At 39.4% G+C, this 27,735-nt stretch overlaps 1 protein-coding gene across 1 annotated transcript; it reads right to left on the reverse strand.

Moving 5' to 3' along the window:
- Positions 1-2,333: 2,333 nt before the first annotated feature.
- Positions 2,334-26,665, reverse strand: ADGRG7 (adhesion G protein-coupled receptor G7). The gene is made up of 16 exons (XM_048057866.2): positions 26,524-26,665; positions 22,815-22,922; positions 19,779-19,910; positions 18,789-18,898; positions 16,624-16,779; positions 16,080-16,168; positions 15,213-15,331; positions 15,015-15,128; positions 13,035-13,195; positions 10,693-10,842; positions 9,234-9,346; positions 7,184-7,548; positions 5,880-5,961; positions 4,719-4,880; positions 3,753-3,909; positions 2,334-2,582 (listed from the first exon to the last, which is right to left on the reverse strand). The coding sequence occupies exons 1-16, from the start codon at positions 26,630-26,632 to the stop codon at positions 2,364-2,366; spliced, it is 2,346 nt and encodes a 781-aa protein (XP_047913823.2). The 5' UTR covers positions 26,633-26,665; the 3' UTR covers positions 2,334-2,363.
- Positions 26,666-27,735: the final 1,070 nt, after the last annotated feature.

Below are 27,735 nucleotides of genomic sequence, written 5' to 3' on the forward strand. Positions count from 1 at the left end.
GTGTGGGACAAGTCTGGCTGGCGATAAGCAGGCTGTGCTGGCACTGAAATCCAAAGGGAGGTGAAAAAAGCTGAATGTGATCGTGGTTTTAAGTCTGAATTCTAGATTTTTGGAGGGAGCGGCTCAGGAGGATTTTTTGATAACTGTTACAAAGTAAAGCCAAAACAGCATATCATATCTTCGCTTTTAAAAACATAGGAAAGACCTGGAAAACAGGACTTTTCCATCCCTTACAGACACAAATACTGCCTGTCTTTTTTTATACCTTTGTACAGATGATTCAGTCTTTCTCCAAAGCATTTCTTTGTCAAACTAACATTTACAGTGCCTTATAAGAAGAAACCGAATGAATGTAAAGCACAAATATGATAGCGAATGCCAAAGTTCACTATGTTATTATTAATATCAATATATTCCATGTGTATAGATAAGAGTTGAACTATTGGTCCCGTAACAGTTAAGCATACAACCCTGGATTAAAAAAAAAAAAAAAAAAAAAAAAGACATAAAACTTATAATTTTCCATATTCTTTGATGATGAAAATGTTTGCTGTTAGGTCAGACATGCGTAGTGCTGGCTATAACAGAGTAACATCTGAAGTTAAATACAGGATGCTTAATTTGATTAGTTAAAAGTCAACACTTTGCCAATTCAGTGTTACAAATTCTCTTCAATTTTTGTTTATGGCAAGAAAAAGACTGTAAACTAGAAAATACTGTCACTCTTTTAGGGAGCCACCCTCGCAGTGTCTAGCTGCTTTTTAAAACGTGATCAAATATCATCCTTCCTAAACCACACTGTGGTTTCTAAAATACTCTTTCTTCAATAAAATTAAAGGAATTGAAAAAGACAGGTGTTGTAAATCTGATTTACAAATAAATGATGGATACTGCATAGGAACATAACCTGTCCAAAAAAAAAGATTATGAATTGCCTTTCTTGGGTAAATTTTACTGACCTTCTTTGCCTTCCTGAAGCACTAGTGACAAACTTCAGCTTTTTATCTGATAGGACCACTCTCTTTGGAGGCTTATTAGTGCCAGATATTTCTTTTCTTCCTCATAGAAGGATTTCTCATAGAAGAATTCTTCCTTATAGAAGAATTTCTTTTCTTCCTCATAGAGAGAGCACACATTTCTAAGATATAGAGAAGTTTTCAGGACTTCTGAAACACTTATATCAAGACATTCACAAAGTCTCATTTACCATGTCCAGCGTACTCGGGGACACTGTCCCTAAACATTCAGTCATCACATTTGATCATGCCCGCAGGCCTTATTTAGAGCAGCTTGGAAGTTTCCAAAAACACCACACATTCATTTAAAAAAAAAAAAAAAGTGTGTGTGGCTGGCTGGCTGGCATGCTCCTTAAAATGGGTTGTGTAAAATTCAACATGGTGTTCTTATTTTATTAAAACCACTGATGATGGCAAAGCATGTGAGTGTATTTATTCATAGAATGGAATAAAGAAATAATGTTTTTTAAAGTTGCCTGTCTAAATTTCTTGGGCTTTTTTCTCACACAGGAGAGAATGAGGTGAGTCAGTACCATCATTCCCATTTGTTAGAGAAGAGCCCATAGAGCTTTGCTCAAGTCCCAAAGCGAGAAGAGCTTGTTCCTCTCCCAAACTCTCCATAAAGCCAAGGGACAGAGAGACAGGCACAGCCAAAAGCCAGCACAGAGCAGGATGGTAACTGAAGCACTTTGGCATCCCAAATGGAAAAGTCATCCTGACAGGTTAAAGCTGGGGGTGATGTGAATAGGAGCTATGTTATATAGTCATAAAGAATTTATTTCCCAGCCTGGTTCTTCAAGTGTCTAGCTTCTCTTTCTTCATGTTGTCATATGAAAACAAAATATTTTGTCTGTCATTTCATCTGAAGAAGTTTTATTTGGGAAATTAAAAAAAAAAAAATCTAAGACATTTTCTTCTGTGAAGACAGTCATAAAGCCAATATTTTACGGAGGTAGTACATACAGTTTGTGCCCAGAATCGGTATGAACTGTGCAGCTGATTTACCTTTTGGTTTCCAATTAAATTAAAATTGTTCTTACAAAAAGGAGAGGAGAGCTACATGGCATAAGCTAAGCAAACTTGTTCAACGGGCCTGAGAAATGAGTAAGGCATAAACAGAGCAACTTCTGTACTGTATAAGTGGCATCAAGAGGATCTAGTGCTGCATTGACTCTCAACAATCACACACACGTGGTCCTGCTTTTGACTCCTGCTGTTCTGGTCTGAAGATCTATGCCAAGCCACCTGCAGTTGGAATAGTCTGTCCGTCGTTCAACATACCAGTGAGATCTACATAAAGCAAACTCTGAAAACATATGGGTTTATATTTCATGTATTTACAGGTTTCTAATAGCAATCAGAGAAGGTGGAAAAGGAAATATTTTCTGTCTCGAATGATCTGAAAGTTTCCCGGAAATATTTTACAGGCTGTAATTTTGAAACATGGTAAATTTGTGAATGCAAGTAGAATGATATCTCTGGCATCTTCCAAGCAGGACTCATTTTAGAAACTTTTTTCTTGAAGGTTGGTGATCTGAAAGTGTACAGAATACAAATCTGAATTCCCTGTAGAGTAAACAAAAGCATGGTGTTAATGTTTTACTAATAAAACCAGAAGAGATTAGTCAATATTATTTGACCTGAAAAAGTAACTACACAGTAGTTTTCTGTAACCACTAACAATGACATTAATGCCTTGGAGTACAAGAACTACTTTCATTGGGAAAATTATTCTACATAACTTTGAAATTGCAGCAATAGTTGCCTCATTTGCACATTGTAATGCATTAGCTCAGAAAGGTGTTATTACTTTCTGCTGGACGGAATGAACTAGGACCTCCCTGGGTATGCCTTATGCACTGAACGTGGCTGGTATGCCCTATCAGCACTTTCAGCAGACACACAAGGAGGGAAAACAGGACTTCAGAATTTCTATATCAATTCTAAATTCTCACTTAAGGCATTTCAGGAGAATCCCAAGGGGCAAGGAAAACAGGCTGATGGTTTTGAACAGAGAGAACCGTGGTCTAGCTCTGTTCATGATTTCAGTTTTAAATCACTAAATCCATTAGTAGAGTGATAATCCCTTCAGGACTTTTTGCAGGGAGATTTTCCAGATCTGATCCCCACCAGTGTACAGGGCCTCAGTTTTCATTAAATCGAGGTGACAGTAAACAGCTTAAGATTTGCGGATGAGGGAATCGTCACATGTCCAATTAGCCATTTCGCAGAAAATATTCAGTGATGTGACAAGGAAGTATCCACTACTCCATGTACTTCATAATTCATATGCCTTATATAAATATAAAGCCAAGAATCCACCAGGGCCACATTACTTATGGGGGAAAGCAAGGCAGGTCCTTTCCTGTAGGCTTCCATCCAGAATCACTGTGAAAGTTCTCAAGCCATAAAGATTCTCCCCCAGCAGATAAAGAAGGTTTTCCTGATGTTCACTCTTAATATCATATACAGTTCAGTGCAAGAGAAGCCAGTCAGGATGGTCTTTTCAGTACTGACCTTGAAATAAAGTCCTGCACTGTTTTGTATGATGGGAAATATTTTATGAGTGACAGACCAGAGAGAGAATGTTTTTCTGAGCAAAAATTCTGAATCTCCACAACTGCTTTCCAAAAACCTATACCACCAAAAACTATACCACCATTCATTTGACAAATGAATCGGACATCTTTTTTTCATTATCTCACTTATTAGTCTCAGAATTGCTAGATACTTTACCTGTGTAGCATTCAAAATGCAAAACACATAGTTGAAAACAAGACTAGTTTCCTCCTGATTTATTAGCATGAAGTAGCCTGTCGTCCAGGTGATTCCAAGCACTACAACAACAGAGATAGTGCTGGTGATCTTTCCCATGAATGAATCCTTCTTATTCCTAGAAATAATAAAAGAAAAAAAAAGAAAAGAAAAAAGAAAAGAGAGAGAAAAAGAGAGAGAGACAGAAAGAAAGAAAGAAAAAAAGAAAGGCTTATCTGAATAATCTTTGCATGGATATATCTTTCTTTAACAAAAACATGAGGTTTACCAAGGCAACAGGATACATTAAAAATTAATATGTTAGTTACTATAAACCTTTTAGTATGTTTACAATTTTGATCCAAATAGTCTCAATTTTCAGTAGAAGAATAAGCTGCCATTGAAGTTTGGATATCCAATTTCTTTCAAGCCTGAGAAGGAATCAGAGAGAAGGTATTTTGGTTTGCTCCAACCATGAAAATTGTACATAAAAGGAATAAAGTGCAAAGTTTTGTTGAACAGGTCAGTTCCTTGGGATAATAAAAATCAAAGCAATTCTCTTTTATATAATACAATGTACACTGCAAAGTCTGCGATGCTTAGCCTGTGACAATACACAGAATGCTGATTTAAAACTGGGCAGGGAAATCTGTTTCAATGCTGACTAAATCGCACATAACCTTCATTGAACTTGAGTAACACTGAAACCAAAAAAAATAGTGGTGGTGGCATGGGGGGAAGCCTGTAATGTGTTCATTGCTATGCAGAGGAACATATCCTGACCCATTACAACCATGGAATTAATTCTCTGACTACTTTAAATGCACATTTCTTTAAAACAAAAGATTTTCTCAGAAATCCAAATTTGTAACAAGAAAGCCTGAACTCCTAACAAGAGATCAAGGAATACATCTTCTGAAAGATCTGAGGAGTTCTGTGCCATCTCACCTTGTCAAATCCTTGTTCTCCTTCCATATCACAGAGACAACGATCTTGATGAAGATGATAATGTTAAACAGGAGTATCAGTGCTACTGGCAAAAGGAATGACCACAACATGGGCTTTTTTATGCTGAAATTCTGATCTTGATCCAGGGCTGCAAGCCAGCAACTTTTCATAAAAAGAGAGGCCATTTCAAAAGGTTTGTTAGACACGTTAGTCAGAATACCAAAACAAAACAAAACAATACACCTCTTTTTCATCCCGAAAGACCTCAGTTAGGGCTTTCCAGCACTAACCTCTCTCGGAAAGTCCTGGACAACTGAGGCCTTTCAATCATGCCTTTCTTTTCTCTGGGGAGTTCAAAGTGATATATCAAACAAACTGCACAGGGAAATATTATAAGGTGGAATATAGCTAACCCTATAGCTAACCAAATACGTATCTGGCCACCATATACAATTTGATTTCTAGGGTGCATATTATAATAAAGCTGAAGAGTTAAAAGGAAGACCTTATGGACAGAAGTTGAAACAAAAACAGTGGCAACTTCAGGAAGATGGGATTACGCTGTAAAATACTTATTTATTTTTTTTTACTGACAAATAATCTCAAGCTAGAAGTCAACACTCCCTACATGAGTATCACAGGATCACCGCCACGTGGAAGGGCATTTGTGTTTGCAAAAGTTCTGCATCATCCACAGTCACCAGGGTACACTGTAAGCCCATAGCCTGCTTTGGTGTGCTGGCACACAAATTTAAGTGCAGATACCAAACACATAGGGTAATTAGGGATATAGTTATGTTGGCCAGAAACATTTCAAATAAATGTGAGGACTAAGCTTAGGTACTGAAATGCAATTATGAACTTAAGTGAAGGTCCTGAATTTTAGTTAGTCTAAGAGCATCTACAATTCCCATTTAAAGCCACAGGAGATCTTGCAGTAGCATTCAGGGCAGATATGGGTACCGTACCCTAAGTCCTTAGTGAGGAAAAATTGCAATTCCTTATAGTGAAAGTTGACCTTGAGTGAAGACTTCTGTTTTCTTTTTAGTACAGGTACTTAAATATACAAAATAATATACCATATAAATCTAGAATAGTATTAATAATAAGCCATCACACAAGGCATGCAATAGCAACTATTGTAATAATACACAAACTTACAATTCTTCCTGTCGGTAGTTTAAAGCTTTTCCTTCTCTATAAGTAGCTCCAAGTGTTACTGCAACTACTACAGCAGGGATTCCTAATTGATAGGAGAGACATTTGCAATTTATTGTTCAGTTGTATAGGTGCACCCTAACTCCATTCCACATAAATAGCTTCTTGCTCTTGTGTAGAGTTATGTCCTTGACCCCTTTGCTTCATTTCCTGTTTTCCCTGTGTCCTAACTACCTGTTAGAAGAGTTTAAGTAGCACATTTCATGGGAAGGAGCCTCCCACACTGGTTTTTGTCTGGGAAATATACATGCTGCTCTCTCTCTCCTTCAGCTCTACTGCAAATCTTCCAGACTGCTGTGCTCTCAAAATCTGACAAGCAGTGAGTCAGAATCATGCTCTTTTAGACATGCAGTCACAGGATGGTGAAGAATCTAATGTTGTGCTATCATGCTAATATATGTGGAGAGCAATGGCATATAGCCAAGCAGCGTTCACTGAACACTTTCTGGCCTGCACATGCAGTCCAAATGCTAAAAGTTTTAAAAGAATTGCCTCTGCCTCCACTCAAATGCAAAACATAACTATAAAACAATCTGAATCTAAAGCTGCTTTCTAGATGCCATCAAAAACACACACCACACTAGCTGAATACACAATGTGGAAAAGGCAGGTATTCCTGTATACAGTATCAGAACAGTTTCTTGAAGGAGGCTGAGATTTTTATTATACCTAGTGGGCATCTGGCTGCATTCTTCAGTCCTCCAAATAGTCTCCTTTCAAGCTGCAGTGTTGTTGCTAATTGCTATAGTGTTTTAAGAATGCACTCTTTGCTTATTACTAAATAATATATAACAAATCATGTAAGTCAGTCCTTGCTTTTGGACGCACACAAGGCTCTAGCTGAGGTCATGAGGCACCTCAGAGATATCTAAATGAAGAATTTGACTCCATACATGAAAACACTCTATCTGAAAAAAAAAAAATAAAAATCTTGTAGTTGACAGAAAAAGACTGTTGAATGCCTTGATTACTGTGAAAATTTCTCCTGCATGCACTAGGTACATGTTGCTGTTCTGGTGAACAAGCTCTCAGTTTCATTGCCATATCAGGGCAGTGAAAACAAGCTCATCTTATACCTGTAGTGTAAACTGCAACAGGAGGTTATTCATTAAACCATGTTGCCTAAGCCAGAGAGACATTGATTCTTAGTTGCTCGCTACTGATCTGCTATCTTCATATCTCTCCCTGAATGCACTATGTGCTGGTACTGTGGTAAGAGTTGCCACATATATGACTTTAAATCTTACCCCATCCAATTACTGACATGGTTACAATGAAGTTTCCAGGAAGGGGCTTCATGGCTCTAAGCAGCAGTAAGTACAACTGTGCACAATTGAGTGCTGTCCACATAAACGTTGCCAACAAAAAATAGTGCAGTAGGACAGCAACAGCCATACACCAGGAGTCTTCAGGAGGATCTACCGTATCAGATTTGGGCAAGGTGTTATTGGTGGTATAGTAAGTACTGTACTGCTGTTCGTATCCACTGGTATTGGTGCTGTGATTCCTGGCATTTCGATTTTCAATTCCAGAGATGAAGATGATGTTAAAAGTTAGCATTGAGGAACAGAGACTCACTAACATCCACGTTACAGATGACTTCCGAGTTTTCCTATTGGTAGGAATACATTTAGGAGAAAAAGGTAAAGCAAAATAAGAAAAAATATAAAATACTTCTTTGTTTCTGTTGATGTCAAAAGCAAGCTAGAGTGTGCAGTCTTTAATATATATTTATAGAAAAAGCAATAACTTGTTTGCAGAACTTTACACTGTAGTTACTCTCAGACACCTTACCAAATTCTTCAATTTCATCTGATTTCAACTAGAACGGAGAAGACCCAGCACCTTCTAGGACTGGACTCTTTCCAAAAGAATTTGGGATGCATTTAATTTTTGTCACTCTGCTCTTTTAGAACCATTTTCTTGGGTGTTAAGAGCATAAGACAAGTATTTCTAAGCACTCTTCAAGGTACAAGAGAAAAATAAAACTCCACTTCCAAATGTTGTCTTGTAAATGCATTTAAAAGCTAAAGTCTGGAAGCTCCAAAAATCCTAAAAACATTGACCTTGATGGAATTACTCCAAATCTACATTAGTGCAAGAGAGATGAGATAGTTCTTAATCTACAATAGCTACAGCTCTGTTGGCATAACTTTGCTCTTTGTTCAAGGCAGAATCACGACATCATTAATCCCAGGCACGTCCATCTAGGAAGTGTGCTGCGATTGTATTTCAATGAAGTCATTCGCAATAAAACAGTAACACATAACCTGTGTTACTATATATTCATGATGCTTTGAAATCAGCCATTTACTACAGACGTTTTATAAAAAGAAGTCTATAATATAGAACCTCTCAAATAAGCAACAGAAATCAAAGAAAAATTAAAATAGGATAAAATTAAAATAGGATAAAATTAAAATAGGATAGCAAGAAGAGAACCTGAGGAGTGATACATATGCTTTTACATGAACACTAATAGCCTGAGAGAAAAGAGAGTGGACTGAAATGATTAGCCTTGAATGAAGACACCAATGTAACGGGCATATTGGTAACTGGCTAGAAGAAAGACAATTCATTAAACATTGTAATACCAGGGCACACGGCACACAAGAAGGTATAAAGTAGGTCGTACTGGTGATGGAAGACTATTACACATTTAGTAAGTATTAAGTGAGCACAGTGAACTGAACACCTCAATGTGTAGCATGGGTCAATGTAGCAACAATACAGGTCTGGGCCTGTATTGTCAAATGCCTAACCAAGGTAGTCACACAGACATCAGCGAGGTCAGGGGGACGTAGAACAGCAGAGCACCATTAGTACATGGAGACTGGGCAAATGTGTTCCTGGGACATAACCCAGAGATCAGATTTTTAGACATAATCATGAGAGCCCATGGTAAAAGGATGAATCCTTGACTTGGTCCTCGGTAGCACATAGTGCTTGCTTTATTATCATAGCTGGTGAGCTGCCCTGTATTGTCACCCATAGGATACCTAGACTGAACATTCCTGTTGGAAAGTCAGATAACAAAACATTCACCACAGTTATATTCAACTTGAAAAATGTGACATCGTAACTTCATACACATATACATCACATAACTTCACTAATCAGTAAAACACATTTCCCAAGCTACACAACACACAATTAGATTGTTTTTAATACTATCTGCTGATCAATAATATTGAAATATGCTCCAGACTGGCTGCTGTCTCTGTTTCCCCTCAAACTATATACAAAGCAAAATATTGGAACTTAGTACAAAACACAGTTTCACATCTTCTCTCTTACCTAGTGAATATTTGAAATAAAATGGTAATGACCAGACCAGCAATGGACAATCCAACACCAACGTATGAGATATACTCCAAAGGCTTTGCATATTTATAATTGATCCGAAAGGCCTAGAAAAAAATCAAATCAATTATAAGATGAGATGATTTCCTTCCTAAAATTTGTATTTCTATTTGCACATAGAAATGAAAAAGTTTTAGTAAAGCTATGACTGTTGCTAGCCACTGACAAAATTTTCAGATCACACAAAATTATTCCAGACAACAAAACAAGAGGAGCTTGTGCAGAACTGCAAAAGGAGACTTAACAATGCCAATCAAATACTCAGCAAAGTAGCAGATTAAATTATTCCTAGAGAAATACAAACCAACATAGACTGAAAAGAGTAGCTTTGACTTTTCATACTGACGTGCATTCTGAATTTTGACTTCTGGTGATAAGTTCTAAGGTAAGATGTTGTAAGGAATTCCAAATCAAAACCAGTCTTTATTTAAATAGTGTCAACAAAGCAGCACACAAAATATAAATGTAGTCAGAGAAACAGAAAATACCGTTAACTTTGCACAAATGGATGGGAATCTTCTCTTAGAATACAGTCATTTTATGCAATAAGATCATGCATAACACAAAGGGAAATACAGAAACAAGTAAATACTACAAATATAGAAATGCTATTCTGCAAAAACAGAGTAAAAAGAAACTGAAATCTCAGCACTCCAGAAGTTAATGACCATCAGTACATGATGTTACCCATGGAGTGTTTTGTTTAGAGAATCTGCCAGAATAATGAATGGCAGAGACAGTCATTCCTAAATAGTCTTGTAAGTATAAGAGGGCAATATATAAAACTAAATGGCAGCAGGCTTAATATTTACAGATAAATTGTTTTTTTGTAAACATGTAAGCAAAGGAAGTAGCTAATGCTGAGTGCTTTGAGTTAGTTGCCCAACACAAGTTAGTGCCGCAGCTAACACAGATCCCAAGCTACTCTGTTGTTTGTGTCAGGGCACTTTAGGGTTCAGCCATACATTCATTTAACAACCAGCTGCAGCAATTCAGGTGCAGAGCTGCCACAGCAAGAGGAAAGCCAGCGCCAGTGCAAAGTCAGGTGGGCTTAGCCCTCAGGCTTTGTGCCAGAGGAAGCCAGGATTTGCCCATACCTTTGGCCTTCCAGCAGCGCTGGGGAGCATCATATGCCCCAGTTAGCCAGTTCTGCCATGGTTCAGAAACAAATAAGTGGGGACATCTTCAACTGCTGTGCCTTCTAGCTCAGTGCCCTTCTAGCCAGGGCACTGCGCCCAAGCCCTTTTATTGGCATTCTGGTCTTGTAAGTCAGAGAACATTTGAAAACAAAACAAAACAAAACAAAACAAAACAAAACAAACAAAAAAAACACCACCCATAACAAAAAGCACCGCACCAGACTCTGCCCATTCACGGAAGAACAATGACCTACCATCAGGACAGCAAAATGAGTAGTGTGGTTGCACTTGCATCTCAAGAACTGGCCTCTTTCTTTTGTACAGCCTACGGTGTTCCAGTCATTCACAGCATAGTCCCAAAAGACGCACGCATAATCATGCAGCTGAAGTTTGGATGTGTTGTACTATGGATTGGGATAACAAGGAGAAAAATGGGATAAAGAAACACAAAGAGATATGCACCAGCAAAAAGCGTACTGACAAGTATCCTCTGAGAGGGGAGCCAACAGCTACTAAGGGATTTCCAGTAAACTTATGAAGGCAATCAGTAACAGCTTAATTCGGCTTTTTGAACTTACTTTGTATGTTCTTTCTCAGTCAAGAGTGACAAAGAAATTACCCATTTCTATGAATTATTCAGGTAATTACAGTTTAAATACACATCCATGAGACACTAAATAAATGCCAAAGGAATTCTGCATAGGCCAAACAACAGATTTCAGATTTTAGTAACATTAAATTACTGCCAGCTGATTAATGATGAATCCACACAATAAAAGGAAGCAAACGATAAATTCTGTGTACCATCCCCTCCCCTCCTGCACTATGGCTTTGCTCACACAGAAATATGTCAAACTGCATGCAGTATTTTTCAGACAATATACTTCTGCAGGTTACTGCAGTTAGAATATGAAATGAGAACATTGAAGTGCAAATAAATATTAAAAGCAATCTTGTTCGCAGTCTTGGTAGTTCATTACAAATGAGGAATAAGGGTAGGAGTAAGAAAAAAATAGTTTTCCATTATTATTGTATTTTTTAAGTGCTTGTTTCCCAAAGCACTTAATTGTATAGATCTATGGTGGTGATTACTGATCTATCATACTCATGTGCTCAAGCCTAAAAATCTTTGCCACATGAGTTAAATATTGTAAGAAGAATCCAAGTGTTTTTGGTTTTGTTTTTGGAGTAAACCTGCTAAAAAATGAATAAATATTATGTAAACATTGCTAATTGAGCAAATCGGCTCTCACATAGGGCATTTCCTGCAAAAATGCAGTAATATCTGGAATCATTTCCGGGGGGGGGAGGGGGCGGAATCAAAAACCCACAAACACTCTCAACTGCTTATTGCCAGAAATGAAAGTGGTGTGCTAAAAACAAACAAACAAACAACAAAACAAAACAATAACACACCACCCTCTACTTATATTTCTTTCCCTGAGTATTGAAGAGGTATTAGGACAAGGACAGCCTCTGGTCAAACTGAACGTGGCATTTCTTCTCTGGGTAAACAACTGGCTGGAGGGCTGTGCCCAGTGGGCGGTGGTTAATGGAGTTAAGTCTAGCTGGCGTCCCTTTACAAGTGGTGGCCCCCAGGGGTCCGTACTGGGGCCTATCTTGTTTAATATATTTTCTGATGACCTGCCTGAGGGGATTGAGTGTACCCTCAGTAAGTTTGCAGACGATTCCAAGCTGGGAGGTAGTGTCGATCTGCCTGAGGGTAGGGTGGCCCTTCAGAAGGATCTGGATAGGCTTGGCTGCTGGTCTGAGGCAAATGGGATGAGGTTTAATAAGGCCAAGTGCCGGGTCCTGCGCTTTGGCCACAATAACCCCATGCAACGCTATAGGCTTGGGGCAGAGTGACTAGAAGACTGTGAAGAGGAAAAGGACCTGGGAGTGTTGATCGATGCTCGGCTGAACACGAGCCGGCAGTGTGCCCAGGTGACAAAAAGGCCAATGGCATCCTGGCCTGTATTAGAAACAGTACAACCAGCAGGAGCAGGGAGGTGATTGTCCCCCGTACTCTGCTCTGGTGAGGCCGCACCTCGAGTACTGTGTTCAGTTTTGAGCCCCTCACTACAAGAAGGACATAGAGGCCCTGGAGCATGTCCAGAGAAGGGCAACAAAACTGGTGAGGGGTTTGGAGCACAAGTCCTGTGAGGAGCAGCTGAGGGAGCTGGGATTGTTTAGTCTGGAGAAGAGGAGGCTCAGGGGAGACCTTACTGCTCTCTACAACTTCCTGAAGGGAGGTTGTGATGTGGAGGTGTTCGGCCTCTTCTCTCAAATAACTAATGACAGGACTCGAGGAAATGGCCACAAGTTGCGCCTGGGGAAATTTAAATTAGATATCAGGAAAAACTATTTCTCTCAAAGAGTGGTCAGGTGCTAGAACGGCCTGCCCAGGGAGGTGGTGGAGTCACCATCCCTCATGGTGTTCAAGAAGTGCCTGAACAAGGTGCTACAAGACACAATTTAGTAGCTTAGTGAGTAGTACTGGTGATAGGAGGACAGTTGGACTAGATGATCTTGTAGGTCCTTTCCAAACTTATTTTTCTATGATTCTATAATTCTATGATTTCTTACAGAAACTTACCTTGGGATTGAAGGCTATTTCAACACCATTGGCTGTTCCGCCATCAATGTTGCCAGAGACAACTTGTTTAGAAAAATTATTGTGACTTGTATAAGTCTGTGACTGGAAGAGTTTGTCGTTTTGATAAAGGACAAAGCCAGCTCTTCTATTATTTGATGAACCTTCGCTAGGCAAACAGAAAAGTAGGTACAGATATCAGAGAAACTGGTGCCTTGGAAAAAGCCTATTCTATACTGCTTCACACATCCAGTATTTACAGCACATTTTTGTTTAGATATTTATTTAGAATCCCTTTAAAATGTAGAGAATAATTTCTTTTTCCCCATGAATTTCAAAAGATTCATCTTCAAATTTTGCTGGGGTGGAGTGTGAAATTTTAATAATAAATTAATTATTTCCTTTCTCCTAATTTTCTCCTTCTTTTCTGAAGAAAAATGTTGGCAATGAGGGAAATAATATCCTAAATCCAGATACATACACATACGCCAAATGGCCAGGCTTTTAATAACACTAAATAAGAAATAGTAACAACAGAGACATTTACAGTTAATAGGAAGTTGGAGGATAAAAGAAATTGGCTGGACTTTTCCCTTCAGACCCAACTCTTAGACTCTATTTCTTTTGTTACACTCTTACACCAAATTAGAAAGATTTCTAAGTGATTTAAATCACTAGTCTTATTTGTTGCTAAAGTGAGGGGAAAAAAAAATCCTAGTTTATACAATTTATTTTATTCTTGATTTTATACTTTCTGTTTTCTTCATGAGAGACTAATGTAATTTTATACCTACAAAATGTCATGTGTGCATTTAATACTGAAGAAATCTTTTTTTTTTTTTTTAAATAAACTGTGCATTCAATCCTGCCCACTTGAAAGAAGTGTTATGATACACAGGCATTATGATAAAGAGATTGCATGATGACACTGTTTTTCCACAGGCCCATCGTCTGCGACAGTTTTAGTGCTTTTCTAACCCTTATGAGAGGACTGGATTGTTCATTTCCCTGTGGACTGGTGTATGAACAATGTTCAGCAATATGATGTTTAAATGCTTTGCAAACTTCATCTTCATTATGCTCTTGTGCTATGATGTCTAATGTTACTGTCACTATACAAAGAGACTTCGGACGAGTCTGCTGATTTCAGGGACCAAGACTGAAACGTCTGCAGTTTTAGTATGTCATAGAAAAGCACATGATGAAAGTTCAGCTCCCTGGGGCTGTATTTGCAGCTGTGAATAATCAGTCTTCTTGCAAATCATACACAGGGAAAAATTGGACATGTAGAAAACATATGACATAAAATCAGCAGCCAGGTATTGTGTGCCTGGTAAGGCCAGGATTATAACCTACCTGGGAGTCCAGCTGCTAGGTTAAATTGGCATTAACCCTCACCACTACCGCACAGGGTGAACTACCCAGCCACCAGCTTCTGCAGCAAAAGAAGCAAAGGAACTATACGCTTTTGGAATGTACATAAGGGACAGCTGGAAAAATCCCATGTGCCATTAAAAATGATCACAACACATAGATATAAGAATACATCTGTCCTGGCTGACACCTGACAGCAGTAGTAATTTTAGTTGAAATGGCAGATGTCTTTGGATTTGGGGGAAGGTATATATGTACTAGCCTTTGATCTTGATATATAGAGAGGTATGGTCAAAGATTCATTACATTCTGAATTTTTAAAAAACAAAAAAAGTGAAAAGTGCCAAAACATGCAAAGCTTTCTGACCATTACATGTGCACATGTATTAATCTATAAGTAAGATCATCCAGCTCGTTTGATATGTGCATTTTTGTTCCACAATATGGTACCAACATGCATATCAAAAAACATGTTGTTATAATATTTATAAAAACATAATTTTTTATATTGGTTCAGGTGTGGGTTTTTTTTTTTCCTAAAGCAGATTTTTAGGGAATATTCATTCAGAATTTCCCCTGGCTCAGTTTTCAGTAAGAGAAAGAACTTACCGTTACTTGTAATATTGAGCAGGATCTGAACTTCAGTATCGAGTTCATCACTAAGCCCAGTGGCATCTTCCTGTATTTCTAGTTTTGTTGTCTGAAAATTTCCCAGTGTTTCATCTGCAAAAATTAACAGCGGGTGCATTAGAATTTATGGCACACGCCTGCTTTTGTTGGTAAATCCAACAACACACCCGGGCTTACCTCTCTGTGCCAAAAACAGAATCGCAGAGGAGTTCAACATCAGTGGGACAGACTGGACTGCAATGTTGGTCTGAGTGATGTTGCTCATCAAAGAAAATTCTTCAATTGCTTTTGTGAGGCTGCATTGAAATAATGAGTGGGAAAAAACTTACCACTAGTTGTTACACACAGCTATAGGTTCAGTTTCTGAGCTTCCTCTCTGATTTGGTTCTCTGGCACATGAATGAAGAAGCTACACGTTATCTCTAGCAAAAGGAGAAATTCTGCTACTTCTGAAGTCAACAGAAATTTTACTTTCTAACATCAGGAGAAGCAGGATTTAGTCATACATGAAGCTGGGAGTGGGGCAATGTGAAATCTAGCATGCTGTCAAATTGCATCAGCTTGTTAGGTAAGTCAGAGATTTCTTGTAACAAATGCAGGAAGCAGCTCCCTCATGTTGATAGCTTCCCCTTTCTACATGCTGGGAATTGTAATAATACTTCTCAGACTTCTGTGAAGTGCAATAAAAAACCTGGAAGTGTTTTTAAGGTGCCAGCATCCCAGCCTGCAGGTAAGTCCCTCCACCTGTAAATCCCTCCCTGTTTACAAACAGTACTGTGCTACTTAAACAATTTGCCCCTTCTGTTTAAGCCAATTGATCAAATCAGAATTTAACACCAGAAGCATAATTCCCTGCCCTCATCCTTTATACAAAGCATAAAAATTCAGCCAAAATTGTTTATGTAAGTATCAATTTACTGAATCAAATTGCACTTTAGAGTTGAACACTAAAATGTTGATGTGTTCATAAACAACTTTCATTCTAAAACACAAAGGAAAATGCTGTTGATTAGATTTAATAAGTAGGGCAAAAGCTGAGGTTACCTTGATGTAACATGGACAAGATCATTGTTGAATTCTGTTTCCTTGGCATCCAAGAGCTGACTCACTGTAGCCACTACTGTTTCAGATGCCTGAGACAATCAGACAAAAAGGCAATGTTCAAAGACAAATGAAATTTGTCCCTTGTTCTACATAGTGCACTGGCAAAGTAAGAATACAATAGACATTACTTGAAAGTATATACAGTGGAGTAAACAAAATACAGGATATCATTTGAGAGAATATAAGCTTTGAGCCAAGGGTTCATAAATACTACACTTCCATTAATTTAGACAGTAAAGATTAAATGACAAACTTAAACATCAAATGATGCTAGTATTAGAATTCCAGATCAGACCAAGTTTAAAGAGCTGATAAGAAACAAATTTCCATTCTGGGAACTGAAGCAGCAGTGATTCCACAAGTATTCACTCAGGGCCACCAAAATAACTCAGCATATTGCTAAATCTGCTGGTGAAGAGGGGACAGAATCCATATCCCAAATATTAAACCATAAATATCTTATTTCAGTCTTAATAAAGCTCACTTGAGAGTCATCTGAAATGTTTGGCTTTTTCAGAATCTGCACCGAGATATTCACAGCAGCAGAGATGTTCTGTCTGGTCAATTGGTCAGGCACAGCGGTAAGGATTTGAGTGGTCTTTGCAATTTCTAAAACAGCACTGGAGTCTGCAGTTTCCACCTATTAGGAAAATGCCATTCAAAAGAACGAATACAAGAAAAGGAAAAAAAAATCACCAGTTTGATAATATTCTTACACAAAATCATACAGGTAACCAAAGAAGAATCTGATCATATCTTTCTCCACTCCTTCATAGCAGGTGGGTGTCAACAGCAGCAGTAAGACCTCCTGGAGCTTCTGAGATTACAAAATTCTGTAAACCTTTAAATATTCCTCAAATAACCAGAAACTGATATAAATATATATATATATATATATATATATATATATATATACACACTTTTTTTTTTTTTGAAAAAAACATTACAGGAACTTTAGAAATGTCAGCTAGAATAATAGTGCTTCTCAGAACAGCAGTCATAAACTGCACTGAGAATATTATCCTCACTTCAGTACATTGTAGATGGTCAAATCAGAATAAATAGAAAAAGAGAAAGAGAAGAATCAGTGCTGGAAGTACTAACAAGAATTGTTAGGAGCTCTGGGTGGGTCCGATTTGAATCAGTTAGCACTTAATGTATAGGGCATAAATGTCTATAACATTTTAGGCATACAAACACACACAGAAAAAAATAAGGTGTTATCTGTATGTTATATGAAGGTATAGCTAGCTGACAATATGACTACAAGGCATGGAAAACCTGTTTATCATCAGAAGAATTTTCTTCATTTGTTATGAACACTAGCTAAATAGTACATTGAGTCACCCTTTTTCTAATCCATTAAGCCATCCAAATCAAGTTTAATTAAATCATGAAACCTATAAGTGTTTTTAAAGCTCAGAGTGGTAGGAAATAAAGGGAATGTGTTGCATAGGGAGGAAGGAAGGAATTTTGTGTTTATAATTAATTACTGGAGATTTATTATTTTATTTGAAAGCAGCTGCATCATGTACACTGTGAACGTCTATGTTCACTATTCTTACTTCTTACTTGTATGATCATCTCGTGTTCAAAGTAAATATTTGTGTTTACAGTAATAAAAATCGTTTTAAACCTGGCCTATATATCACTATACGTCTTCGGACTCCTAGCATGCACCTTCAGCTGCCTGAAGTTCACTAGGTGGCAGTACAACACCAAAAATCGTAAGAAAACCCCAAATTACTAATAGCAGCAGGCTAACCTTATGTTGCAATCAAATGCAGACCTGCCTCTTACTAGCATTATAAATAACTGCTGGTAGTATTACATATTATTACAGAGAAGATTTGACATTTGAACAATTTAATAAAAGTTATATACTGTGAAAATATAATCTTGATCTCAAGGATTAAGAATTCAAGCAACAATATGAAGGATTGACTCAGAGGGACTGTATTTTTTTTTTTTTTATTTGAGACTAGCGATAAAGAATAGAAGAGTAAAAGCAGAAAGAAGAGCTGTGGCTGTCTGTAATGTGTAATCATGTTCAGTGCTCCATGTTTATGAGTATGGCAGACCTAAGCCTTAAGGCAAGGCTAGGGGTATATGTGTTTTTTGTTATTGTTGTTGTTCGTTTGTTTGTTTGTTTTTTAATCAGGAAGAGTTTGTCATTCATACAAGAAATTTTGACTTTGAATTTTTGAGAGACAAAAGTGTTTAGGCTTTGCTCTTAATCTTTTCTAACATGTCAGTGTTAGCACCACTGTGTTCCCTCTTCCTCAAATCCCACCAATTTTCTCAGCAGTTCAGTATCCTGTGTCAGTATTGCCTCCACTCTCAGGTGTTTGCTGAGAAATGGGAACCTGAGTGAGGAACTTCCAGGCCAGCTAGGTAATATTAGGTGGGATATGGTGTTCAGGCAAAATCAAGCAAAATAAAATAATCAGCAGTATACAAAATCCATTTGCAAAGCAGGCACATGCCAAGAATTCCTCTGAAAAAAGGCTTTGGTGGTTCATTTATCTTTTTGCAAAATTTTAAGAAACGAAACACAAATACATATTTCCTGCCTCCAATACTTTTTGCATTTTTTTCTTGTGATGCTGCAGAATCCCAGCCATTCTGTAAACAGCATGTCAAGATTACCTGTGATGCTAGGGAGTCCAGATTTTCATTACAATTCTGCACACTGGGTTGCCCTAAAGTAGGAGTTATTCCGTTTCTGGAGCACAACCGAATCGCAATTGAAGAGTTACCTGGTAATATTGTAAAAGCAGAAAGATATGCATTTAGTACACAAGCCCTCAGTCATATGCACATGACCTCATTGGGAAGTAAAACAGCACAGTGGGTGTGACACCCTAGCCAGCGTTATTTTCTGTTTGCATACAAAAAACATTTGTCTCTCAAGATTAGAAGTGACCATCAATTATTTAACTGGTTTATTACTGGTCTTTTTTGAACGTGTGTTTTATACTTATAGATATAATTTTGTCACAACGGCTGAGATTATGCATGCCAAAATTAGATAGGTTTAAACATGCTAGAGCTGCAGAAACGTCTCTCAGACTGGAGGTGCAGACATCAGCACTAAACCATCAGAAAGACTTTTTATCATGTCTTGTAAAATGTACTTCATTTATCATGAAAGAAATAAGAAGGGCAGGTGGAACTGCCATGCAATAGTTACTCTAAAAGGTCTCTGAGAGCTGGTATATGCTGCTGGAATACTCCGTGCTTTTCAGGTCTCTTCTGCGAGAAACCCCAATATTGCCTTTTGTTTTTCTAATTTCATTGATACCAAAATTCAGCCACAGTTCATGGAAAGTGTCCAGAATCCTGATGTTAAGTAGTAGGAGATAAACAGATAATTTTTCTATCAAACACCAGTGCATTAGTGATATTAACCAACTCTCAGATGAGTTCCAGACAGGCACGTACCCTACTCGGGATGTGTACATTAAATCATATGCATTTGAGGTAGGAAGCTGTGTGGACAGATCTGTGCTCCTGCTGCTTGAACTTGCTGTTCTGGCTTTAAACAGAGAGCTCTCATCTTCTGCTCTAACGATCTAACATCTTTCACAAACCTTATATTTGCCTTTGTGAAGTGAAAGTAAAAGGAAAGAAACATACCATTCACAGTGTGAGGTTCACATTTTTCTTTGGAGCTGCCATATTTACCCACTATAATCCTTTCAAAAGTAAGATTTTTTATATCGTCTTCAGAATTGTTGTATGTGTAAGTACTGGCCTCACAGAAATTAGCTGTACAGAAGAGAAAAAAAAAAAAAGAAAAAACACTAGGATCAAATATTTTTAATACATGGAGAAATTTTCAAAAATAAAATAGTATTAAGAAAATAGAAACTCATTGACTCTTTTGTCTTAAAGGAAATAAACGTCTGTTAAAGCAGTTAGGTAAATCTTGTCTAAAACCAAGCTGCCAGAAGTGATCTTTATGAAGTCACCAAAGCCATAAAAGCCCATAATTTTTGCTGTCTGTACTATTCTCACTGTGTTGTTCTTAGGAAATTTAAAAAGATTAAATGTTTCACTTAATTAGATTTGCTTCAATGCTACAGAATACAGCAGTGGAGACAAAAATACAAGTTTTCTGCTGATGAGATTCGTACAGTTAATGGGGGACAGTCATCTGGTGACTGAACCATGATGTCCCAGATGCAGCTGCTGGCCTAGGAAGTTGCTGCCCCGCTGCCTCCTGGAATGTGAAGGGGCAGTTTGGGAAGGCCCCCTCAAACCACCCCAATCCCCACACCGTCTCCAAGCCTCTGATACTGGCTGCTCCTAAAGCCGGGATGGTGAGATCCGTGGGCCTGTGGCCTGACCCAGAGTGGCACCCTGCTGCATTCTCACACCATGGCATACTGCTATAACAGCACATATTTACCTTGCAGTGCTGCAAATGCTTGAAAAAATACTGCAGGACACAGGCAGAAAAAAAAAATTTGCTTGGTCTTAGGATTTTCAACATCTTGTTTTTGCTAACTTTTGTTAATTTGGACCACATTTCAGCTGACTGTGTCCCATTAGCAGAAATGAGACAAAGAAGCATACTTACGATCCTGAGAGGACACAGGGGACCTGGAGCATTCCCTGTGTCCTGGCACAGGCTTCCTTGCCAAGTCACATAACTTTCCGTGTGTCTCTTTTTCTATAGGGTCTGAGTTTCCTATGACATGATATTTTTCCTTCATATAAATGGTTATGAACAAATAAGTACTTATGGCTCTGCCAATGATTAGGTCTGCCTTATAGTCCCAAAACTGAAACTCACTTGCCATGAGGTGATCAACAAAGCAAGGTATGTCAAAAATGCAGGTGGCAGAAACCTCTGGAGATCATCCAGACCAAATAGAGTCTCCATATCCCCACTGGACAACATACCACAGTGACACTACCTTTCTAACCAAAATACTTTTCTTCATGTTTAATCTCAACTTATCACACTGCATCTTAAGACTGCTGACCCTTGCTTTGCCATCTGGTGCTACTGAGAAGAATTTGGATTCAATGATCTTCACGACACCACTTCATTCAGTTAGCCAGAGGCTGCTATTTGTTCTGCCCTCAGCCTCTTCACCACACTGAAAAACCAAGCTCCTTCAAATGCTCCTTGAAGTACACTTGTCCTAGGTCCTCACTTCCTCACAGCTTCCTGCTGGACCCTCTCCAGTTTCTCCAAGTCTTTTCAGCCTGGAGTGCAGGGGGCAAAACTGAGCACGGAGTTCCCAGTGGAGCCTCACCAGTGCCCAAGATGGGGAGGGTAATGCTGTCCATCAATCTGTTTCTCTCTGCCTAGCACGGCTGCTCTGCTTTGCTTACAATGAATGCAGACTGTTGGCTCATATTGAACTTGGCAGCCACTGTCACTCTCAGATCCTTTTCAGCGGGGCTGCTCCTCAAACAGCAAGTTTCTAGTCTGTACCAGTGTCCCCAGTACAGAGATTGGCGTTTGTCCTTGCAGGCCGCTGTGAGGTTTCCACTGCTCTGATTCTCAGGTTTCCAAGGCTCTTCTGCATTGACACTCTACTGTTAAAGTGTCAACAATACCTCCACTCCACCACGAGTTTAGTATTGTCCACAGATTTGCTGAGAGTGCATTCTGTTATCATTCAGGTTGTCAACAAAGACATTGAACAATACTGGCCCTAGTATCAACCAGTGGGTTGCCCTACTTTTACAGTACTCTAATCTAATCAAGCCATTGATACTACACTTTGAGTTTGGCAGTTGAGTTAATTTTCAGCCCAGCTAATGGTCCAGTCACCCTAGCTGTACATCTTTACCTATCAGATGAGGATGCTGAGGGAGACAGTGTCAAAAGCCTGACTAAAATCAGGGTGTATTATATCTTTCACTCCTGTTGACTACATTGGCCAGTTACTTCATACAGAAGGCAGTCGGGTTGCTCAAACTTGATCTGCCATTTGTAAATCCAGACTGCTCCTGATTATTTTCTTGTATTTCACATGCATGGAAATAGGCTCCAAGAGAATGTGGTCCACAGTACTTGTAGGATCTGAGGAAAACCTGGCAGGCTTATGGTTTCCCCAGTCCTCCTTCTTGCCTTTCTTAATGGTGGGCATGATGTTGGTGTTTTAGTTCTCTGCGGCCTCCCCTGATCATGATGTTTTGACACAGGTGACAGAGAGCAGTCCCACATTTACATCAGTCAGCTCTTCTGGCACTCCTACAGGAATCCTGTCTAGATCCATGCATGTGAATACTTTTGTGGTGATGTTGCCACTGGCAGCAGGAAATGAGTATAGGCATTATCCTGCTGGGTACTGAGTTCCATTGGCACTGGAAAATCCAGAGAGAGCAATGCTAGCCACTGATGTCTGAATCAGATTTTCAAGTCATTGTGATGTTCAAACAGAGGAATTCAAACAAAGTCCAAATTGGCTAGAAACAGGCCACAGACAGTTGAAAACCATAATGTCTTCCCCAGATATGTTACTCATTCAAAAGAGTGACAGAAGTGGGTGAAAGTTATGGCCTCTTCTAGGAAGAAGAGCCACGTCACTTCTTGCACACCCGACCCTGCTGAGCAGGTCCCAGGAGAGGGAAGGTGGATCGGGAGCCTCCCAGAACAGAGGGGTTCACAGAAATAACACCAACTGCTCATGCTGCCTTGCTTGTACTAACCTATGTCACAAAGGAGTCCTATCCACTCGTCAGGGCACACACAGGCTCCATCCTGGCAGATTCCCCCGTTGTGGCAGAAGCAAGGAGGTACCACGGTTTCTGTAATTTCTGTGTGAATAAATAATCAAGATTTACATATTCATAAATATGTATGCAAAATATATATGCTTATAAATAATTTGATGAAGGAAATATACAAATATGATGCTGATTTATTTGGAGCTTCAACTAAAAAATATTTTATTCTGTGCCCCACAGTCTCGTCCATGGACTCAATCACTAGTTCCTCCTAACCCCCCAAAACAATGCCGTGAATGTGGGATCAAAGCTTTCAAAAATTAATCTGCATCCACACAGAGAAGTAGGCAGAAACTGCTCTGTGTAGCTGCCAGAAGAGCAGGAGCAATGATGGTGTGGGCCTCCAGAACGCAAGAAACTCAAGCTGTTGAACCTGCGAAAAGCCCAAATGGCTCCTGGAGGGTTTCACAGGGAACAAGAGAGCAAAACAGGGCCATAGATTTCCAAGACCCAAACTGGCAATGGGCAGGTGGATAATCAGACCTCCAAGAATCACACAGAAATATTCTGATTTAAGCCAGAGTTTATGGGGTAATACAGATAAAAATCCATGTCCTGGTCTCAGCCATAGCCTCTATTCACATTCCAGGACAGGTGCCAATTTTTATTGTCTCTTGGCAGGAATAGCAGGCTTTGTCTGAAGTAGTCATTGCACAGGCTGCTGCAGCTTCAGGAAACAAAAAAGCACAATATAAGCAAGAGCAGGGAAATTACATTTCTTAGGAATTTCTGACTATACCAAGGCGTTGATAGTGTTTGTCAAGACCTGGAAATTTTAAGGTTTCTTTAAAAAGAGGCTGGCAAATCTTAAATGGCTCAGGGGTTTTCTGCAGCAGAAACTGCAGTAGAGAAGGTGCTGGTGGACCTCAAGCTTTGGGATATGGCTCCAAGACCTAGGGGATCCCCATGGGCCGAGGCTTCCTCTCAGTTTATCTCACCCAACCCAACATGGAGGGTGGAATTTGGAATCCCTTTCCACGCAACGGCACTGGGTGCAGTTTATGCCTTGAAATGATACAGAAAACTGAAGTTGAGGCCTCCTGTTTGATCTGACATTTTAGAATCCGTGTTTCGAGATGCTGGCAAATACAGTAAAGCCAGAAAATGTAAAAGTAAACAGTGCTGTCAGGAGAACATGTGCTATTGTATATTCCTAATGTTCTCATTCAAGTAAAAAGATTGCTTAACTTCTTGCTCTTTAATGGGATTCATATAACTGAAAGGTTATTCCAGACTATAGGGGATGCGCCACGTGGCTGGGGTAATTCTGTTCTTGGCAAGTGTTGCTTGACTCTTGCTCATGTAGTTGCTATGTAGCATTTGTGTTTCAGTCTGTCTCAGCTACGTTTCAGCCAAATGTCTGTGATGCTAGTGGAATAACATCTATGTGCAGCTAGGTAATATCTTTGCTAGCCATCAGCTTATTAAATTGTTTCTCTGCTGGAAATGTTACAAAAAGGAAAGGAAAACTCATACAGCAATTGAGAGCAGGGGGTGGGTGGTGATGGAGGAGGGGGGACACTTCAGCAGCTGCAGACAAGGGCTTGATGTGGCGAAGCTGGGTGAGTGCTTGAACCATTGCTGCCCCAGCAGTGCTGGCTCGCGTGGCAGGCACATGCATGTAGCACATGGGGCAATGTGGCAGAGGAATGACACCAGGGCTCAGCTTCCTGCTTTGCCTTGGGAGCCCTTTGGACCTGGGAACCCACAAGATACTCAGGGACCTGCAGCACAGCTCCAGGCCTCCATGGCCGAAGCAGTTATGTCACATAGGATCCCCAAAAATGAAGTTGCAGCAGTGCTGCCCTGCAAATGCACGAGATCCTGGCTGCCTGCAGAGGAGCAGGGAGAGGAGGAAGTATGACCAGGGCAGCCATGGGCTGGAAGCATCAATGCTGGCGCTTCTACAACCACTAATCCCAAATCTGTTGGGATCTAACTCCTGAATATTTTCTTCTGCAAGTGGTAAAACGTAAAAACACAAAGCTGTGAGGTAAAAAGTCCAGCACTGGCCCCTGGAGGTACAGGCACATCTTTCTTGAGCAATTGCCAGCACGCAGCATCCACCTCACCAATGTAACAACAGCATGACACTCCTGGGATCTGCTAACGTTACTGCTTGTTACTGTGTTTTTTTTTTTTTGTTTTTTTTTTTGTGGAGTGGGGAGGAATCTGTATCTTTCACAAATATGAATTCCCAAGCTTAATAATGCAGTCATGCCTACCCCCACGCACAGTAAAACTCATCAGCCTCAAATAATTGTGGCATTGGCTTAACATCATAGGGCTCTTCTGTTTTTAAGTTTCAGAAAACATCTTGTTTTTATTTGTCCTTGTCTTTTAAGTTTTGCAGAAATTAATCATTTCAAGAATCACATTGATTTTGACTGTACATATTCTTAAATTGAGAATAAGATTCTTGCATAATATTATGTCATCAAGAACTGTGTTTTTTTGTTTATTTTATTTTTTCTTTTCTAAACCAAACATCCTGGGGACTGCTAATGGTAATACTTGCAGTTAAGGTTTGGAAAAATCAGAAACACTACAACTATGCACAACAAGCACTACATCAGAAGGGCATGAAGGTATTTCCCATCCCTGCAGTCGCTGCAGTTTCAGTCCTATTCCTAGCAGCTAGTTTCCCTGTAGCTGTGTAAATTGGAGGCACAAGAATTCCCAAGCTGCCAAGAGTTAACTTCAAATCATCTGGGTTTAGGATCATCAAGTCAAACAAAGCCCTAAGCATATTCTTATATTCACAAAGGTAAATAATTACTCATTTAAGTTAAGCAATTAATATTTACTTATGTGCCATTTGGTGTGTTCAGGTATGTTCCCTCCCTGTAAACATCTGATAGATCTCTTGAAGCAAATATAGCCCAGTGTGTCCTAACATAAACTTTTCTCTGGGCCTCCTAGTCTCCAATAACATCTGTCTTGCTGGGTGAGCAGTGAGGAATGTCTGATTCTTGCAATGAACTTTACGTACATATAGGCCCATGCACGATTTTGTATCATGTCCATATACTGAGTATTCTGCTGAGAGGAAACAAATTTTCTGCTCAAAATTTGTACAAGAAAACATCTTAAGAGGTTGCACTCACCTGATTTTCAGATATAGAATATGCAAACCAATGTTTCCTACATTCCCTCCACAAAACTTTCTATAATGCAAATTGCAGTAAAATCATGGACAGGTGCTATACAGCACCTTTGTGATTTTATGTTGTTCCTTTCCCTGTACAGCTAAGTAGTTACTCTTTAAAACATAATTTACAAGCCTAGCTAGAGTTTTATTTTTGTCTTTTAAAAAGTAAATCAGATTTCTACCCAAAGAGTGAGAAGCTTTCAAGACATTTCTTCAAAACTACGTTACAGAATTCATTCACAGTGTACGTACGTTACAAATGAAATATTCAAGATTGTTTGCTACGTTATTCTGTTTTACAAGAAAAGGCAAAGTTTTAAGTACTTCTTTAAACATCAATGTAAGAAGAAAGTCATTTCCACCTAAAAAGTCTGGGGCACAGATGAGTCTATCAGTAATCATGTTTAAGCACTTTAGGAAAGGCAGAAGAACACAAAGAGCTCAGACAGAGCTCAAATGGTGCAGAATTGTATTTCTTACCTGTGTGAAACTTGATGATAAGCTGCCAAGCACAAAGGGACCAGAGGGTCAGAGTCACCACGCAGCAGGCAATTGCAATCAATATTCTGTCCCAGTGGCATGAAGGCATGTTGTGGTGTGGACTGTCTGCCCTGCTATAAAATGATATTATATATCCATAACCTTGTGATGGATAAACCATTAACTACTCGCCTACTCCTAGGACATTAACCTTTTCAGTTCCATTTAGGAAAGAAAAGAAAAAAAAAAATGGTAGATAAATAGCATACATTTATTTCCAACATTTTCCACCCTACAAAATATTTCACTTAACAAGACATCGAATCTCATATCTTCTGGCTGTCACAGGAGAGCGTCCCAGAGCAGACACCCAGCTATGCTTACACTCATAGGGGCCAGAGCCCATTCACTGTGTGTGTGGCAGGGCTCGTGACCATGCCAGCAGACCATTCCTCCCTCCAAGCATGGCACCCTAGGCCTCTGATCCCCAAACCAGACCTGCATGTGGCCCAGGCACAGGAGCTGCATCGCCACACAGGGCCCATGTCCACGTCTGGTAGGGTACAAGACCCCATCACTCATCACTCGTACAGACAGTAACCTCCAACCCCTCCCCATCTGACACTGGGATGCTGCCTACCTTCGCATAACCCCAGAGGATGAAAAGCCCAGTGTCCCCCGTGGGACAGCCTTGCTGCATCCCCTCTGTGCATCTCCACCATGTAATGTGGTCACTCAGCAGGGAATAAAATCTGTGCCTTCAGACTTGCTAGACATCTTTCTCCAGAGAGGAGCGGCGGCAAAATGGGGAGGGAAAAAAAAATCAGAAAAAGGCACACGTAAAATGGGAAGCAGAAAGAAAATTGCAACACCTGAACTGCCAAAACTAGTATCTTCTGCATGCTAACATGTCTCTTTCTGACAAATTAAAATCTAAGAGATTAATATCATAGTCAAAAGAGGCAAAAAGAGCTATTAAAAAAATGAATTGAAATAAACACTGTCTTTTTTTGTTGTCAGTGATCAGCAGATGAATCCCTGGTGCATGAGAAGGAACAAAGCCCTGCTTTTACATGGTGTTCTCCATCAGTGACTCTCATTGAGGAAAGGAGTTTTGTTAGGCTTCTTTAGCTGCTTCATCTCAACTTTAGGAACAGGGTTCAAAAAGGGACTTGTGCAGAGCAGAGCAAAGCACGCCCAGACAGGCAGCAT

The sequence above is a fragment of the Anser cygnoides genome, chromosome 1 (genome assembly GCF_040182565.1).
Source record: "Anser cygnoides isolate HZ-2024a breed goose chromosome 1, Taihu_goose_T2T_genome, whole genome shotgun sequence".
In the NCBI taxonomy this organism is placed as follows: Eukaryota; Metazoa; Chordata; class Aves; order Anseriformes; family Anatidae; genus Anser; species Anser cygnoides.